Raw genomic sequence first — 14,608 nt, 5'->3', positions numbered from 1 at the left:
TACATCCATTCAGTCCTTACTGAGTTACCAATGGTGTTCTCTGTGATTGTTCAGATCATTAACAAACTCCTCCCTTGTAATTTTGGGCTGATCCCCCACCTTTCTCATGATGATCTTCACCGCATGAAGCAAGATCTTGCATGGAGCTCCACACCAAAGGTGATTCATTGTCATTTTGTATGTCTTCCATTTCTGAATAATCACACAAACAGCTATCATTTTCTCACCAAGCTTCATGCTGATTGTTCTGCGTACTTTGTAATAGTTTAGCATTAGTAAATCAGCTTACTTCAATAACATTTCATTCATACTGGACCCGACTCGATGATTTGGGTGAGTAAATATACGATACATTGTACTTTTCAAGAGAGTAGGCAGGTTTGTGGTTTCTCTTTAAATTTCTGTTAAATTTGACTTCCGCATGGAAGTCCCGCCCCCTCTCGCAAAATAAAAGTGCTGCTGTCGCAAGGTCTTGTGACTTGACTGTAACTTGTCAACAAAACAGTAATGCTGAAGTTCGTGTCGCTATTGCTGGCCCTTAGTTTCTGCCAGGGCCTGCAGCACAACAACATCGACGACTATGTTGAGGCCGAGCCCGTTTTCGAGGCGTCAAAGTACGGCTCCCTGTGGCCTCTGCCGCAGAAAGTGCAGATTTCAGAGGTTTCATTCAAGTTAACCAGTAGCAGCTTCAGGATTGTTGATGCCAAAGCATCGTCCGCTGGACCGAGCTGCAGTCTCCTACAGAGCGCATACAGGAGGTGAGCAGCTGTGTTTATAAGCTGTTTTTATATTTATTTATTTAAATCGCTGCACATTATTTATATATGTGGCGAAATCTCAACACCGCAGCCCGTGTTGCGTTCAGGGGCCAGTTTCCACCCTCGTGCGGTCTCTCTCTGCAGGTATTATGAGTACATGTTCGGCAGCGCTAAAAAGCAGTGGTGGAGCAAAAACAACAGGCGATCAGATCCCTCTGATCTGTCCGAGCTGCAGGTGTGGATCACATCACCTGACTCTGAATGTGACGGATACCCCAGTGTGACTTCTGACGAGTCATGTGAGTACCTTCCCTTCCTCGTTCATGTCATGTTTTACGGCGGTATCCAATCAGGCGCCTCTTCCTCAGCTATTCCATGTAACAAGCTGTAACTACTGTTACTAAACTGCCTTGCGTCACAGAGGGGAAATTGTGTACTTTTTACTCTATTACATGTATGTTCCAGCTTTTCAGGGTACTTCCCACTTTCTGATTTTACAAAGCAAACCAAACGAAAAAGATGTGCAATGAAAGTGAAACCGAATGAATGAAAATATGGAGCAAATTTGTACAGCTGTTTTATATTGATTATGTATGAAGTGTTCCTAACTTGATTGTAACTATTGCCACCTGAAAACAAATTTTCATACTATGCAACCATGTGGAAAAACTAAGTACACGCTTACAGCTCCCATAGGAATTAAAAGGTTAAGTGGCAGCCAGGTGCCAGCTTGATTAATTGATCATTGGCCACTGTGGGCACCTCTCTAAAGGCACAAGTTTGGGCATTTAACATCCCAGGAAATTCACCCCAAGGTCAGAGCAAAAGCATTTCAGACACTACAGGCCTCAGTTAGCATGTTAAAGGTTAAAATCCATGATAGTACAATTACAAACAGCCTCTCCAAATGGGTTGTTTAGAGAGGTTTTTTATGTTTGTTTTTTTTTATGTGCATAAGAATGAATCACAACACTTCTGGAACAATGCCCAAGGGGTGATGTTTGGTCATAATTTACAACTCCAAATTTCGAACGCAGTTAATCAGCACAAATACCTCATACCAACTGTCAGCCATGGCTTTTGGGCCAAAATGCCTCTACACCAACGAGAGACTATTCCAGTCATACAGAGAACACTACAACAGTACAATACTACAATAAGCAAACAATAGTTTGAGGCATTCTGCTGCTGAATCAAGGGGTGTACGTAGTTTTTAACAGGACTGCGTAGTCCTGTAGACAAGGTCGTTTTCACAAGCGTATATAAATGATCTTAACACTTCGTCCATCTGTGATTATGCGGAAATGAATATTGCAAACTGTTATCTGCCTCTGCATGATGAGCATGATATTTATCTACTCTTGCTTGTGGTTTCTGTCCTGTTTTCTTAGACTTTAACACCTAACTTAGAAGTACATTTAGAAATCAGACTGAAATGAAGAAAAAAAACAGGTTTATATTGTGACGTTTTAAAGAGATTAAAATTTCATTAAATTACAGAGTTTAATTACATTTTTGACATGTGACTTCTTACAAAACGTCAGTATTGACTTTAGTACCACCAACTTGCATTTTATTTGATTTACAAATGAAATTGTTTTCATTCAAAGAAAGTTATAACATTCATTTTTCTGTGAATGCTCTGACTAATATTTCATTGATGATACATTTATTTACATTGGAAATGCAGGGTAATTTCAGTGCACTAGAGCATTTTTGGCTGGTTTCCGTGGTCACACTGAAGACTTTGCAGTGGAATTAGTGATCACCTGGAGATCAAATACTAGAATTAACCCTAACCTTAATCTACACCAAATGTTCAAATCCTTCCTTAAGGCCGTGACTTGACCATTTCCGTACCCTGACCTGAACACCTCTACAACAATCGGCCAAGTTTTGACACGCTGAATATGCAGTAAACAGGTGGTGGTTTCTTACAGATGAACTGACAGTGAATCAGCCAGTTGCTGTCCTGAAGGCACCTAAGGTCTGGGGAGCTCTGCACGGTAGGATTTACAGCATTTATTTTCTTTGTCAAATAATTTCTTATTTCCCCTTTTCTGTTTAGTAGTAAGAAAACAAGAAATTCTATAAAGATTTCTTTGTCGTTTTTTTTTTAAATTAAATAGCTCATATGAATAGTTTTTGTTTATCTTGTTTGTTTTTTGAGAAATTTCCTTATTCGATTACTGGCTGAGAGACGAGATGATAGCTATCAAATCAAGGCCCTGATTAGCTAGAAACGGGGTGAACAAAGTCATCCAGCAGCTCTCAGGCTTATAAATGATCATGTTGCACCTCATTTATTTGTGTACAGTAATAGTCTGCTCAGGTCTTCCGTGTTTGCAAATGCTAAATGGACTCATACTTGTATGGTGCTTTTCTGCTCTAATTGAGCCCTCAAAGTGCTTTTTACTGCACTCACCCAAAGTCCTACACATCCTACACACACTCAAAATCCTATGAACACACTGGGAACATGTAAGCTGAAGGAGCCGGGATCAAACCACAACCTTCCAATTGGTAGACGTGCCACAGCTTCCTGTTTATAGCTTTAATGCTAAGCTAACTATAGTTGTAGCTTCATAGACTCTTTGTCCAAAAGTACTGGGCCACCTACAGGTGCTGCTCAGCCTTGGAAACCCAGACCACGAAGTTCCTAGTGCAGTTTTTGTGCTGATGTTAATGCCAAAGAGCTTTTACACAGGACACACCTCAACACGACTTGTTGTTGTTGAACTTTGGTCATATTATCCTTTGCTGTTTTCAGATTACATTTAGTTTTATGGGTGTGTAATGTTTTCCAAGAACTGTATCATGTGTTTATTTTGGATTGCTATATTTTTTTCTAGGCCTGGAAACCTTTAGCCAGTTGGTGTTTGAAGATGAATATGGAGCTGTAAGTTGAAGACATTTGGCTGGTTCTGTTTTTTGTTTCTACCATGTTAATCCTTAAAGAACTTTTTGTGAGCTAGATTTGAATTGAATTTTTGTCCCCCAACTTTGCATCTTTTTCAGAAAAGTATCAATGCAGCAATAATCAATGACTTCCCCAGGTTTCAACACAGAGGCATCTTACTGGACAGCTCTCGGCACTTCCTTCCCATTAAAGTCATTTTGGCCAATTTGGTGCGAGTAAAACCATTAAAAAAAATTTTTTTTACCTTTCAATCATTTAACAGACTTTCTAAATTACTTTCTCTCCTGGTTCATTCATACAGGAAACAATGGCAATGAACAAATTCAATGTTTTCCACTGGCACATTGTTGATGATCAGTCCTTCCCTTACTTAAGCCGAACCTTCCCACAGCTCAGCGAGCAAGTCGGTACAAAGTTTGTTGGTTTTAAACTTCACCAGAGAGGAGCAGGGTGCTTTTTATTAAGAGTGCTGTGATCCACTGTTCGCAGGGAGCTTACCACCCATACACCCACATGTATACACCAGCCGATGTGAAGATGGTAATCGAGTTTGCTCGTCTAAGAGGCATTCGCGTCATACCGGAGTTTGACACTCCAGGACACACACAGTCTTGGGGCAAAGGTGAGGTTTTTAGACAACTTTTTAGTTTTAACAATTTTTTTTTTGTTTTTGAAGATGTCTTGATCTTTACTCTATCATTTCCCATCAGGCCAAAAAGATCTTCTCACACCCTGTTACTCTGGGTCCAAACCCTCTGGCTCTTTCGGGCCAGTGAATCCCATCCTGAACACCACGTACGACTTCATGGCTCAGTTCTTCACGGAGATCAGCACCGTGTTCCCCGATGGCTACGTTCACCTGGGAGGTGATGAGGTGGACTTCACATGCTGGTGAGACTGTGCACGCATAGTCAGAAAAATTACTTTTCGCCTCAGAGGTCAGGCAACAGATATTAGCTGCTGGCTTTGTCCTGCAGGAAGTCCAACCCAGACATTCAGAAGTTCATGGAGCAGCAACATTTTGGAGACGACTACAGAAAACTGGAATCATTCTACATCCAAAAGTGTGTTTCCCACCAAACCTCTGTTTGCTATTTAATAGTTGAAATGAAAAAAAAAAAAGTTTCCTTTGATGCTTTCTTGATCCAACAGACTCTTGGATATTGTGACCTCTACCAAGAAGGGCTACCTGATCTGGCAGGAGGTCTTTGACAATGGTGTTAAGGTAAGTTCTTGAAACATTAGCTAAATCAATTTGAATGTTGAATGCTTTATCATCAATTTAACTTTGATTTAATTTGAAGTTTTTCATTTAGTTAGTGAAGGACTAATTGGAAAAATTATGCTTTTTTACTTTCTTGCTGAAAGTTGGATAAATACTCAATTGTCTAAATGCTAAATTATAGGCTCGCACTAGTAGCCGGTTACTGGGGCTATAGTTACCATGATACATATATATATTTCTCATGAGCCTGAAAGGAAAGGTGACTCCAGACTTCTGCACAGTACTGTATAATTGTGTTAAACTGTCATGAAATTAGTCACTTTTCTCAGGAAGCTTGTTAATATTAGCTAGCTGACAATCATAGAGAAATATTCAAATAATCAATACTGTGAAATGATGCTAAGTCCAAACTAGCTCAATTTGCATCATTAAGAAGCTTGTCTTGCCTGTATGGGGTCCTGGCTACTAAAGTTTGAGAGTCAATGGCTTAAAAGATTTAAAGTCTGCTTATTAGACTTTGGGATTTTATGATGTAGGCCGTAACAGCAATTTACCCATTTCAAGACTTTGTAGTAAGCTTAGCTTACTAGCTTTTTATGCTAACTTAGAGACAGACATGAAATTAGTCTTGAGATTCTCATCTAACTCTTGACAACAAAGCAAAACGATGTTACACCAGTCATGTCCTCTAATCATTTCTTTAGTCACAGTCAACCTTCATGTAACGATTTAACTCAAGTGCACGAGTTTGATTTGTAACCATTCCAGCTAAAGCCTGACACGGTAGTGCATGTGTGGATTGGTGGCGGAAGTGATAAGGAGATGAGCAATGTCACGGCAGCAGGCTACACCACCATCCTCTCTGCTCCATGGTACCTAGATTATATTAGCTACGGGCAGGATTGGCAGAAGTACTACAAAGTTGAACCACTCAACTTTGAAGGTCAGTTTTAAACAAGAATTGGTCATATTTTGAATATATATTGATATGAACTCAATTTTTTTGTTACTTCCAACAGGCTTACACTTGTACACTTGAAAATTGCACAGTTGTGACAAAAGGCCAACAGACTGAACATGGGGCATTGTGGTTGGTGGTTTCAGATGTTGTTAATGTGCTGCTGTTTTCACCACTATGGGGGACCAATCGCATATTTGAAATGATACTGAAAAAAATGAGAAGGAAGTCATGAGTAAACAATGTTGGGTACATTTGTGCATGACTGGTTCTCTATAAAGCTAGAAAAAGCTTTTGTCCTAGTTCCTCTCCGTACTTTTCTCTTATGTTCTCATTACTGAGATGTCTGTGTATGTGTGTGCTGTGTAGCTGAAAGCAGACACACTAATCCACGTTTGGAAGGGAAACCAGGAACAATACCAGAATGAGATGGCAAGCGTTACTGCATCAGGGTACCAGACCCTGCTGTCCACTCCCTGGTACCTGAACCGTATCTCCTACGGGCAGGACTGGCAGGGTTTTTACAAGGCCGACCCACAGGACTTTAAGGGTTTGTGTCTGCATTAATGATTCATATATATATGTTGTCAGGGTCACACTGTAGTCAACTTTTGGCCTAGATCTCAAGTTTCAGGAAGGTCACTCCTGTGTAAATTGGTGTAAGCCTGTTCAGTAACGAGCAGAACAATAAATTAATATTTTACTGTCATTCGGGAGAATATATAATTTAAATAATTAAATTATTTTATTCATCACTTGTCCCTTTTCAGTTTTTCGAATGTGTCATTGTTGAATTTCCCTGACCCGATCAAATGCTAAATTTTAAAACAGGAACTGATGAGCAGAAAAAGCTGGTGATTGGTGGAGAGGCCTGCTTGTGGGGAGAGTATGTGGACGCCACAAACCTCACACCCAGACTTTGGTAAGCCTGATATAGGTGCATTTTAATAGGCGATTAACAGACAATATGCATATTATTCAGTTCTAAATGAGGTAAATGCTACCTGAGCTCAACAACACATGACATATTACACTCTTTTATTCAATAACTAAGCAAAAATGCAGAAGCAGTGTATAGAAAACGAGGTGCACTTTATCATTCAGTAATTGTTTTCTCTCACAACATTGTGGAGGAATTTTGGCCCTCTATTGTTTACAACCGCGGTCCCCAACTCCCGGGCCTCGGACCGGTACCGGTCTGTGAGTCGTTTGCTACTGGGCCGCGAGAGTTGAGGCTCAGGTGTGAAATGTATGGTTTTCAGGGTTTTTATCGGTTTTCAGCGTTATTTTGTTATCGTTTTTATTGTTAACTCTGTTTTCCTTGGTCTTTTCACGTGTGTTATGAATAAATCTTCTTTTTTTTCGGTACCGGTACTAGTTTTATTTTGTTGTATTTATCCGCGACACCTTAAAGGCCGGTCCGTGAAAATATTGTCGGGCATAAACCGGTCCATGGCGCAAAAAAGGTTGGAGACCTCTGGTTTACAATGTTCAATTTATTGAGGTTTTCAGGAACCTTTGAGAGCTATTTGCATGAACACAGCTCTCTTGAAGTATTTATCTAATGCTGTGGAGTATATTTCAATCAGGTTTGAGGTCGAGAGCGTGGTCTGGACTTTGACTGTGCCAATACAGCATTACTTTTTTCTCTTTCAGCCATTCTGTTATAGGTTTTCTGAATTTTCTGAAATCTCACATTTGCTTCTACAATACTTTAGTATTCAGAGTTCATGGTTGACTCGGTACAACCTGAATCATCACCCCTCCACCACTGTGCTTGGCAGTTGTTACGAGGTGTTTGTGCCAATGCTGTGTTCGATTTCCACCAATTTGGCCAAAGACTTCTGTTTTAGTCTCATCTGTTCAAAGGATATTATCCCCGAAACCTAATCTGTGCTGCCATGTTTTAGAGGAGAGGCTTTCTCCTGGCAAGTCTTCCAAACAAACCCATACTTGTTCAGTCTTTTTCTGATGTGAGACTTTCAAAATGTCCATATAAGCCCTCCCAAATTGATGGGCAGCAACAATTGCTTCTCTAAGATCACTGCTGATTGCTTTCCTCCCTCATTGAGTTAACCTGAATACTCCAGACAACCAAAACTTCTGCTTCTTGTTATTACTTCCAGGCCTCGTGCCAGTGCTGTGGCAGAGCGGCTGTGGAGCGCCAAAGACGTGACCGACATCGGCGATGCCTTCAACAGACTCTCGCTGCACCGCTGCCGTATGGTAGAGTAAGTATCAGAGGAGCCTTTGTACCACTAATTTGTATCTACCTGCTAATTTTATCAGTTAGCAGGTGCCTTTCTGTTAAGAGGAGATTCATTTAGGTATTTTGCATTAAGGTGTTGTTCCACTACTAAATAATTTTGTCCTACATTAGGCGCGGCATCCCAGCTGAGCCGCTGTTTTCCAGCTACTGTCCACATGAGTACAAGGGTGTCTGAAAACGAAGACCGGACCCAGCAAATGAAATGGAAAGGGAAGAAATTCATATTCTTTTGACTATTCTTCAACTATATGAAACTAAAATGCTGAACTTCCTAGATCACTGTACCGATGAGCTCTGAAACACATCGTCCTTTTTTTAGATTTGCTCCACAGAACTTTTAAATCACATTTAATGTCGAGGGTGTTACTGTTATGATTGCACTTTTTTTAATGAATGTTTCTAGAATTCATTGTCAATAAAAAGTTAAAAGTTCAGAAGATTTTTCTGGTTGTTTACAAAATAAAAACCAAGGATTTAAAGTGACTGGTTTCACGTTTATTTTAGAACATCATACACAACTTCTTGTCTCTGTTAACCAGCTGTAGATATTCACAGAATAAATATTTGATCCAGACTAATTATTATTGTCTGAGGGGGAGGAAAAAAATCATCTCTCTGTTTGAGAAGGCTTCTGGTCACATTACTGAACTGGGATCACAGCAGGCCAGAGAGTCTTTTGAGGAGTGTGTTCTGCTCCTGAGGGTTCATGGCCTCGTAGGTATCCAGCTCCAGGGAGAATGTGGCGTTGCCAGATGTCAGTGTTCGTAGAACGGTGGAATAACCCTTTACGTGGACACAAATTTTTAAATCAGAAATAATTCTCACTAGCAAATTAAACCCTCCAAAAAAGCAATCTGTTAACGTTTGAGTGTCCTCTCACCATCATCTCAGCCAGGGGCACGGTTGCTAAGAGCACCTTGTTGTCATGACGGCTCTGGATGTCTCTGACCGTTCCTCGTCTTTGAGCCAAGTCTCCCAGCACCGAGCTGAGGTGGTCATCGCCGACAGTCACTTCTAACGACATGACTGGCTCGAGGACCTGTCCGCCCGCGAGCCGCAGGGCCTGCATCCAAAGAAATGGAACCATGGCTCAGCCTTATAGTTCCAGCACTAACCAATTAGAGCTTATCAATAATGCTTTTACCTTCAGCATGCAGCGAGACACGCAGGCAGACACCATGGCAGGTGAAGTCCCAGGTTCTATGGTAACACGCTGCATCAGTGTAGACACACTCTGCAATGGGTAACCTAGCAGTGGCCCTGAATGAAGGAGTTATTGCAATTAAGGGGGGGAAATTGTAATAAATATACAGCATATAATTAAAAAAATATTTAACTAAAATAAGGGACGTTCCAGTGCTTTGTGTGTTTCCCTGAAAGAGGGAAAAAATGAGTTTGGTCCATTTACCTTGAAGAAATGAGCTGTGCACTCCATTCTCCACTGCCTCTTTCATTTCTGCTGAAAGCTGTCCCTCTAATTCTTCCGTGAAAGCCAGTTCGCATGAACCACCCACTGAGGCGACATCCACAGGCCTGACAGCCAGCTCCACTGTTACGACATGTCTTCTCTCCCCTACTGTCCGGTCCAGCGTGTCTGCACCAAATTCATAAAAAGAATTTGACGGCTGCTGCGCGAAGCTGACGAAAACTGTTCCTCCAAATGTAACAAGTGAAAAGTGTTTGTACCTGAAGCCGAAGCCTCGTGGAGAATTGTCTCTCTGTAAGCAACCTGCAGCGGCCCGAGGTGAGTCTCAATGCCGTGCTCTCTTCTGATTCGATCGTGGATGATCTCGATGTGCAGCTCTCCCATTCCGCATAAAATGGTCTGAGAACGGAGAGCGAAGGTGGTTTCGGTGACTCATTCTAGCACTGGACAAAGAAAGTCCCGGCTAATCCGATGCATTACCTGACCAGAGTCTGGATCAACTCGGACTTTGAGACTGGGGTCTTCTCTTTGGAGGCAGTCGAGCACATTTTCAAGATCTTTCATGGTAAAAAAAAAAAATTAATAAGTGAGTGAGCACAGTTGGTGAAGCACAGCTACACACTTTGCACATAATCGCCTCAAATAACTGACCGGCCTGTTTGGACATAGATGGCGGTTCTATGGTGCAGAAGAAGACGGGATCAGGGACCTCCACTCCTGACAGGATCACGCTGGCACACTCTCTGCTCCTCTTTCCCGCCTCGCTGTCATTTTGGGCTCGACGGGCCGCGGCTGCTGCTGACGCCTTCGATGACACAATAGTGTCTCCTGTAACTGTCTTAAATGAAAGGAGAAACCATAAGGAACATTTGATGGTATGGTGGAGGGGGGGATCTTAATTTAAGCAAATATTGGAAATTTAGAGAAGCTCTACCTGCTTGAGTCCCACAGTAAGAGCAATATTTCCCGCTGTCATCGAAGGGATTTCTACATGCTGGTCAGCAAATGGCACCAGCAGCCTGCTCATCCTCTCACTGCAAATATACAAGATTGGACATGCTGTGTTGTAATAATGACTCTGTGATGGAGTACGTCTGTGAAAGTGTGTTACACTGCAGCTGCTGTGGAGATCAGAGGTTCGAAACTGCATACGTGCTGTTCCTGTTGATGTTGTGGAGCGCCATCTGTGGTTTCAGAGTACCAGAGTAGATCCTGAGAAACACCAGAGGGCCGCGCTGCTTGTCGTGGAGAACCTTGAAGGCCAGTGCACACAGGTCGTCTTTGTACCACCGCCTGTGAGATGATAATGAACAGGGCTTAAGGGCCTCCGTGTATCAGTCTTGTTTGTCCAGCACATCCCACAGCCGCTCGATTGAATTTTCAGAATTTGGAGGCCAAGTCAACCATTCCTGATGCTAACATGACCATTGTTGGCCCTTTCAGAGGTTGACAGAGGTGAGCATGGAGAACCTGACGGGTCTGCGATTACGGATCCCCATATGCAACAAACTGGGACACACGGTGTATTCTGACACCTCTCTTTCACCTTTCTACTGACCGCTGCAACTCGGGAACACCCCGCAAGAGCTGCAGTTTAGGAGATGCTCTGACACAGTCGTCTAACCATCACAATTTTGCCTTTGTCAGTCTCGCTCAAAGCCGTCCGCTCTCCCATTTTTCCTGCTTCTAACGCATCAACTCTGAGAGCAAAATGTTCACTTGCTGCCTAATATGTCCCACCAGCTAACAGAAGCCATGACGAAGAGATAATCAGTGCTATTCACAGCATCAACACCAAGCATTCTCTGTAGTTAGGTTCAGTTGTAATCTAGTCAACAGATAAAGAAACAATCGTTTCAGTTACAATTAATAATATCAAATTGAAAAAAAAACCCAAAAAAAACCCAATCCTTCCAGCCTAATCTGATCTAAACTAGAGCAATGTGATCTAAAATGATAAGAACGGTAAAAAACATACTTAACTTGGTGTTATAACAGGTCTAGTCTAAGTTAGCAGTAAGATGAAAGGTTCACTTACACCACATCATGGTGTCGTTCATTAGGAGCAGGCAGGTAGGCAGTGATGGCATCTAAAAGAGGCTGAACACCTTTGTTTCTCAAAGAGCTCCCACAGAGGACCGGTACACCTTTACGGGCCAGAGTAACTCGCCGCACGGCTTCTTGAAGCTGGAGACGTGTTCGACACTGATAAGTCTATATTCACAAGAACTAACAGCAGCACTGATGTACCTTAAAAGGTCATATTGGGGCACTACAATTCGCAAGACTTACTTTATTAGAGGGAATGGCATCGAAATTCTCGCTAAAATCGGTTAGCAACAGTTCTGCAAACTCATCGTCCAGATCAGCGACCTGTGATTTGAGAAAAGACGTGTAAACTGGAAGAAAAAATCGGAGGCACCTTAAGTAATGCTGGAAAACGTTACTCCAATCTGATCGTGTACCTGCTCAATTAAAGCTGTCCTTGCATCGCTGACCACCTGCAGGAGGTCTGGATCATCAGACCGGTCAAGAGCTTTGACTTCAAACACTCTGCCATCATCTCTCATAGATTTCATCTTCCACATCAGCTTCTGACTGGTTAACAAGTCAACAACACCTGTGAAGTTCTTTCCACTGCCAACAGGAATCTATGACATAGGGGTTTATAGACTGAAATATCGCTGCTGTGTTGTATTGTTGTACTAAAAGACACTCTGTTCAGTTCATCCAGTAAGTACATTTTGTTTTAAACCTGTTTTTGTGCTAGCCAAGTTTAGGATCACATTTAATATCCTAGGCTTACATGCACACTGGTGCAGTGTTTAAACTGTGAAATGTAATGTATGTATGTATGTATGTATGTATGTATGTATTTAAATAGCTGCTGATGTGTAGATGTCAGTTGAGGCTGGACACTCAAAACTATGTGTAAATAAAATTGGCAAAATAAAACAGAAAAACTTTTCAGGAACGTAAAGAGCTGTTAAAAATTTCTGATGACCTACCTGCAAGAGGACTGGATTGGCTTTCAATTTCTGCCTTATGCTCTCAATGCAGAAACTCAAGCTGAAAGAAAACAAAATGAAAGAGTCTCTATTTTAACACTGCAACAGAAAAGTAAAACAAAACTTCCATTAAATGGGAAAACTTAAACTGAGTCCCTCACTTCGCTGCAGGCTTGTCCATCTTATTGAGGAAACAAACACAGGGGATGTGGTGCTTCTCTGCTTGTCTCCACACGGTCAGAGTCTGAGCCTGTTGGCGTTTTCAAAGGAAAAAAAAAACCCCACAATGATCAGAGCCTGAAACCAATTTTTTAATGAAAAAAAGAAGGTGTTTGCAAAAGGGGAAATAACCTCAACGCCAGCCGACGCGTCAAACACCGCCACAGCCCCATCAAGCACACGAAGTGCCCGCTCCACCTCAAGCGTGAAGTCAACGTGTCCTGTAGTGACGCAGTCATTCAGTCATTTTTTAAATTTCTACAAGAAATTGCCTTATTTCTTTATTCTTACCTGGTGTGTCTATGAGATTTATTCTATGACTTTTCCAGTCAAAGGTTACTGCTGCTGACTGTATGGTGATGCCACGCTCTCGCTCTTGGGCCATAAAATCTGTCACTGTATCCCCATCGTCAACATCTAAAAACAACAGTGACATGAAATCAAATTGTTTAAAAAAAACATTTTAAAAAAAGAATCAGTCAGGTTTGGATAATTAAGAATTTGCATCACTGCTGCATGCTGTTTTCCTGCACACCTCCCAATGCCCTTGTGTAACCGGCGTAGTAAAGCATCCTCTCTGTGGTTGTCGTCTTGCCTGCATCAATGTGGGCCATGATGCCGATGTTTCGGATTCTGTAGACACACGAATTGATGGGACTCTAAGAACACAGCAGAATCTGCCGGGTACTTTTTAATGCAGATGCAGAATGCAATTAAATTACTCACCTGGATACTTCAGGGTTGACGAGAGCCCGTAATGATTTGACATCATCTATGACAGGAACAGGAAGCACAATTATGAGGATTTCACTGCTGCCACATTAAAGTCTATCACTGACTAGTTTATCTGCAACTGACTGTTGTATTACAGGAAAGAACAGCAAAGGCCTAGTTCGCTTTCTATTGATATCTTTACAAACATACACCCAAGATTTCTGAACCAGTTGTTTTTTTCACATTCTGCAAAATAATTTAATTTATTTAAGAAGGTCTCAAACTGTTTTTAAATGCAGAGCAATAATTAAGTTTAACAATCTCAAACTAAAACACACACAATGACAGGCACTTCATATGAAAATATATCTTAAATATAACACGAATCTTCACCTAACCAATGAATCCAATAAGAGAACTTACCTGGAAGAAGGCTGTAATGTCTCTTTACGTGACAGCTTAGTCTACATCTGCAGCACTGCAGCCCCGCAGCGAATAAACGCCTCCCCTGTGGACCAAAACCAGGTTATCAAATCATAAGAGTTCATATATCTAATCACTGGCAGTACTGATTTTGGGGGGGGGGGGAGAATTATGTCTCACCCGAATCATCCTGCTAAAGGTCTGCAATCCCCTGAGAGACATTTTTAATATCTGCTTATTATCCGAGCTGCCTTTTCTTCAGAGTCAGAGAAGACTTGAGCCATACTGGAGGAACATTAGACAGAAGAGGACTGAACGAAGCAATGTCAGCCGACTCTTTACGGATGCAGCACAACATTTAAAACAGGAGAGCCGGGAAGACTGTAGTTCTAATCAGCCGATTATTGAACTTTACCCAAAACCGAAAGAAGCCCTACATAAATGAAAAACCTCTCAAAACATTCACGCTTGGTACACGTCAAAATGCATCCCCGGGACACCTTAGAGGTCATAACATAGTTCCGGCTATGAAATCAATTCCGTTTCCGTCCATATTTGCGGCTGTAGCTCATTTTATATACTTTTATAAATTACAATAGCGGTTTTGTAAGTTTTTCTATTCGCAGCGTGTACAGTAAACTTTATCCGTCCGTGTGTTACATTAAACTGAGGCCGGTCAGTTGAAACG

General features: G+C 41.6%; 2 protein-coding genes across 3 annotated transcripts; one reads left to right on the top strand and one right to left on the bottom strand.

Moving 5' to 3' along the window:
* Positions 1 to 441: 441 nt before the first annotated feature.
* hexb (hexosaminidase B (beta polypeptide)) lies at positions 442 to 8,613 on the top strand. Of its 2 annotated transcripts, none has more exons than XM_085280110.1 (14): positions 442 to 758; positions 903 to 1,057; positions 2,699 to 2,764; positions 3,611 to 3,657; positions 3,777 to 3,887; positions 3,980 to 4,081; positions 4,168 to 4,300; positions 4,389 to 4,569; positions 4,656 to 4,742; positions 4,831 to 4,903; positions 6,231 to 6,411; positions 6,693 to 6,783; positions 7,988 to 8,092; positions 8,242 to 8,613. In XM_085280110.1, the coding sequence occupies exons 1-14, from the start codon at positions 508 to 510 to the stop codon at positions 8,303 to 8,305; spliced, it is 1,647 nt and encodes a 548-aa protein (XP_085136236.1). In that variant the 5' UTR covers positions 442 to 507; the 3' UTR covers positions 8,306 to 8,613. The 2 variants fall into 2 exon arrangements, with proteins under 2 accessions (XP_085136236.1, XP_085136237.1); XM_085280111.1 differs by lacking the exon at positions 6,231 to 6,411 and adding an exon at positions 5,672 to 5,846 and having other exon boundaries at positions 443 to 758.
* Positions 8,610 to 14,587, bottom strand: gfm2 (GTP dependent ribosome recycling factor mitochondrial 2). The gene is made up of 20 exons (XM_085280109.1): positions 14,101 to 14,587; positions 13,921 to 14,005; positions 13,510 to 13,555; positions 13,319 to 13,416; positions 13,075 to 13,200; positions 12,916 to 13,004; positions 12,726 to 12,814; positions 12,565 to 12,625; positions 12,022 to 12,207; positions 11,849 to 11,929; positions 11,595 to 11,743; positions 10,709 to 10,849; positions 10,491 to 10,590; positions 10,208 to 10,394; positions 10,037 to 10,113; positions 9,817 to 9,955; positions 9,539 to 9,724; positions 9,275 to 9,390; positions 9,011 to 9,193; positions 8,610 to 8,913 (listed from the first exon to the last, which is right to left on the bottom strand). Exons 1-20 carry the CDS (start codon positions 14,140 to 14,142, stop codon positions 8,785 to 8,787), a joined length of 2,310 nt encoding a protein of 769 aa, XP_085136235.1. The 5' UTR covers positions 14,143 to 14,587; the 3' UTR covers positions 8,610 to 8,784.
* Between the last annotated feature and the right edge of the window lie 21 nt (positions 14,588 to 14,608).

The sequence above is a fragment of the Mchenga conophoros genome, linkage group LG7 (genome assembly GCF_057382185.1).
Source record: "Mchenga conophoros isolate Kocher_MC1m ecotype Shallow Benthic linkage group LG7, M_conophoros_male_GT1.1, whole genome shotgun sequence".
In the NCBI taxonomy this organism is placed as follows: Eukaryota; Metazoa; Chordata; class Actinopteri; order Cichliformes; family Cichlidae; genus Mchenga; species Mchenga conophoros.
This window is presented reverse-complemented; position numbering and strand designations above follow the sequence as displayed.

Excerpts from the sequence above, each read along its gene's own strand:
- hexb (XM_085280110.1), top strand. The coding sequence starts at position 508 with ATGCTGAAGTTCGTGTCGCTATTGCTGGCCCTTAGTTTCTGCCAGGGC. Across the intron at positions 3,658-3,776 it reads TTGAAGATGAATATGGAGCT|AAAAGTATCAATGCAGCAAT; the intron begins GTAAGTTGAAGA and ends CATCTTTTTCAG. Across the intron at positions 4,904-6,230 it reads TCTTTGACAATGGTGTTAAG|CTGAAAGCAGACACACTAAT; the intron begins GTAAGTTCTTGA and ends TGTGCTGTGTAG.
- gfm2 (XM_085280109.1), bottom strand. The coding sequence starts at position 14,142 with ATGTCTCTCAGGGGATTGCAGACCTTTAGCAGGATGATTCGG. Across the intron at positions 13,417-13,509 it reads GTCAACCCTGAAGTATCCAG|AATCCGAAACATCGGCATCA; the intron begins GTGAGTAATTTA and ends GTGTGTCTACAG. Across the intron at positions 9,956-10,036 it reads TTGATCCAGACTCTGGTCAG|ACCATTTTATGCGGAATGGG; the intron begins GTAATGCATCGG and ends CTCCGTTCTCAG.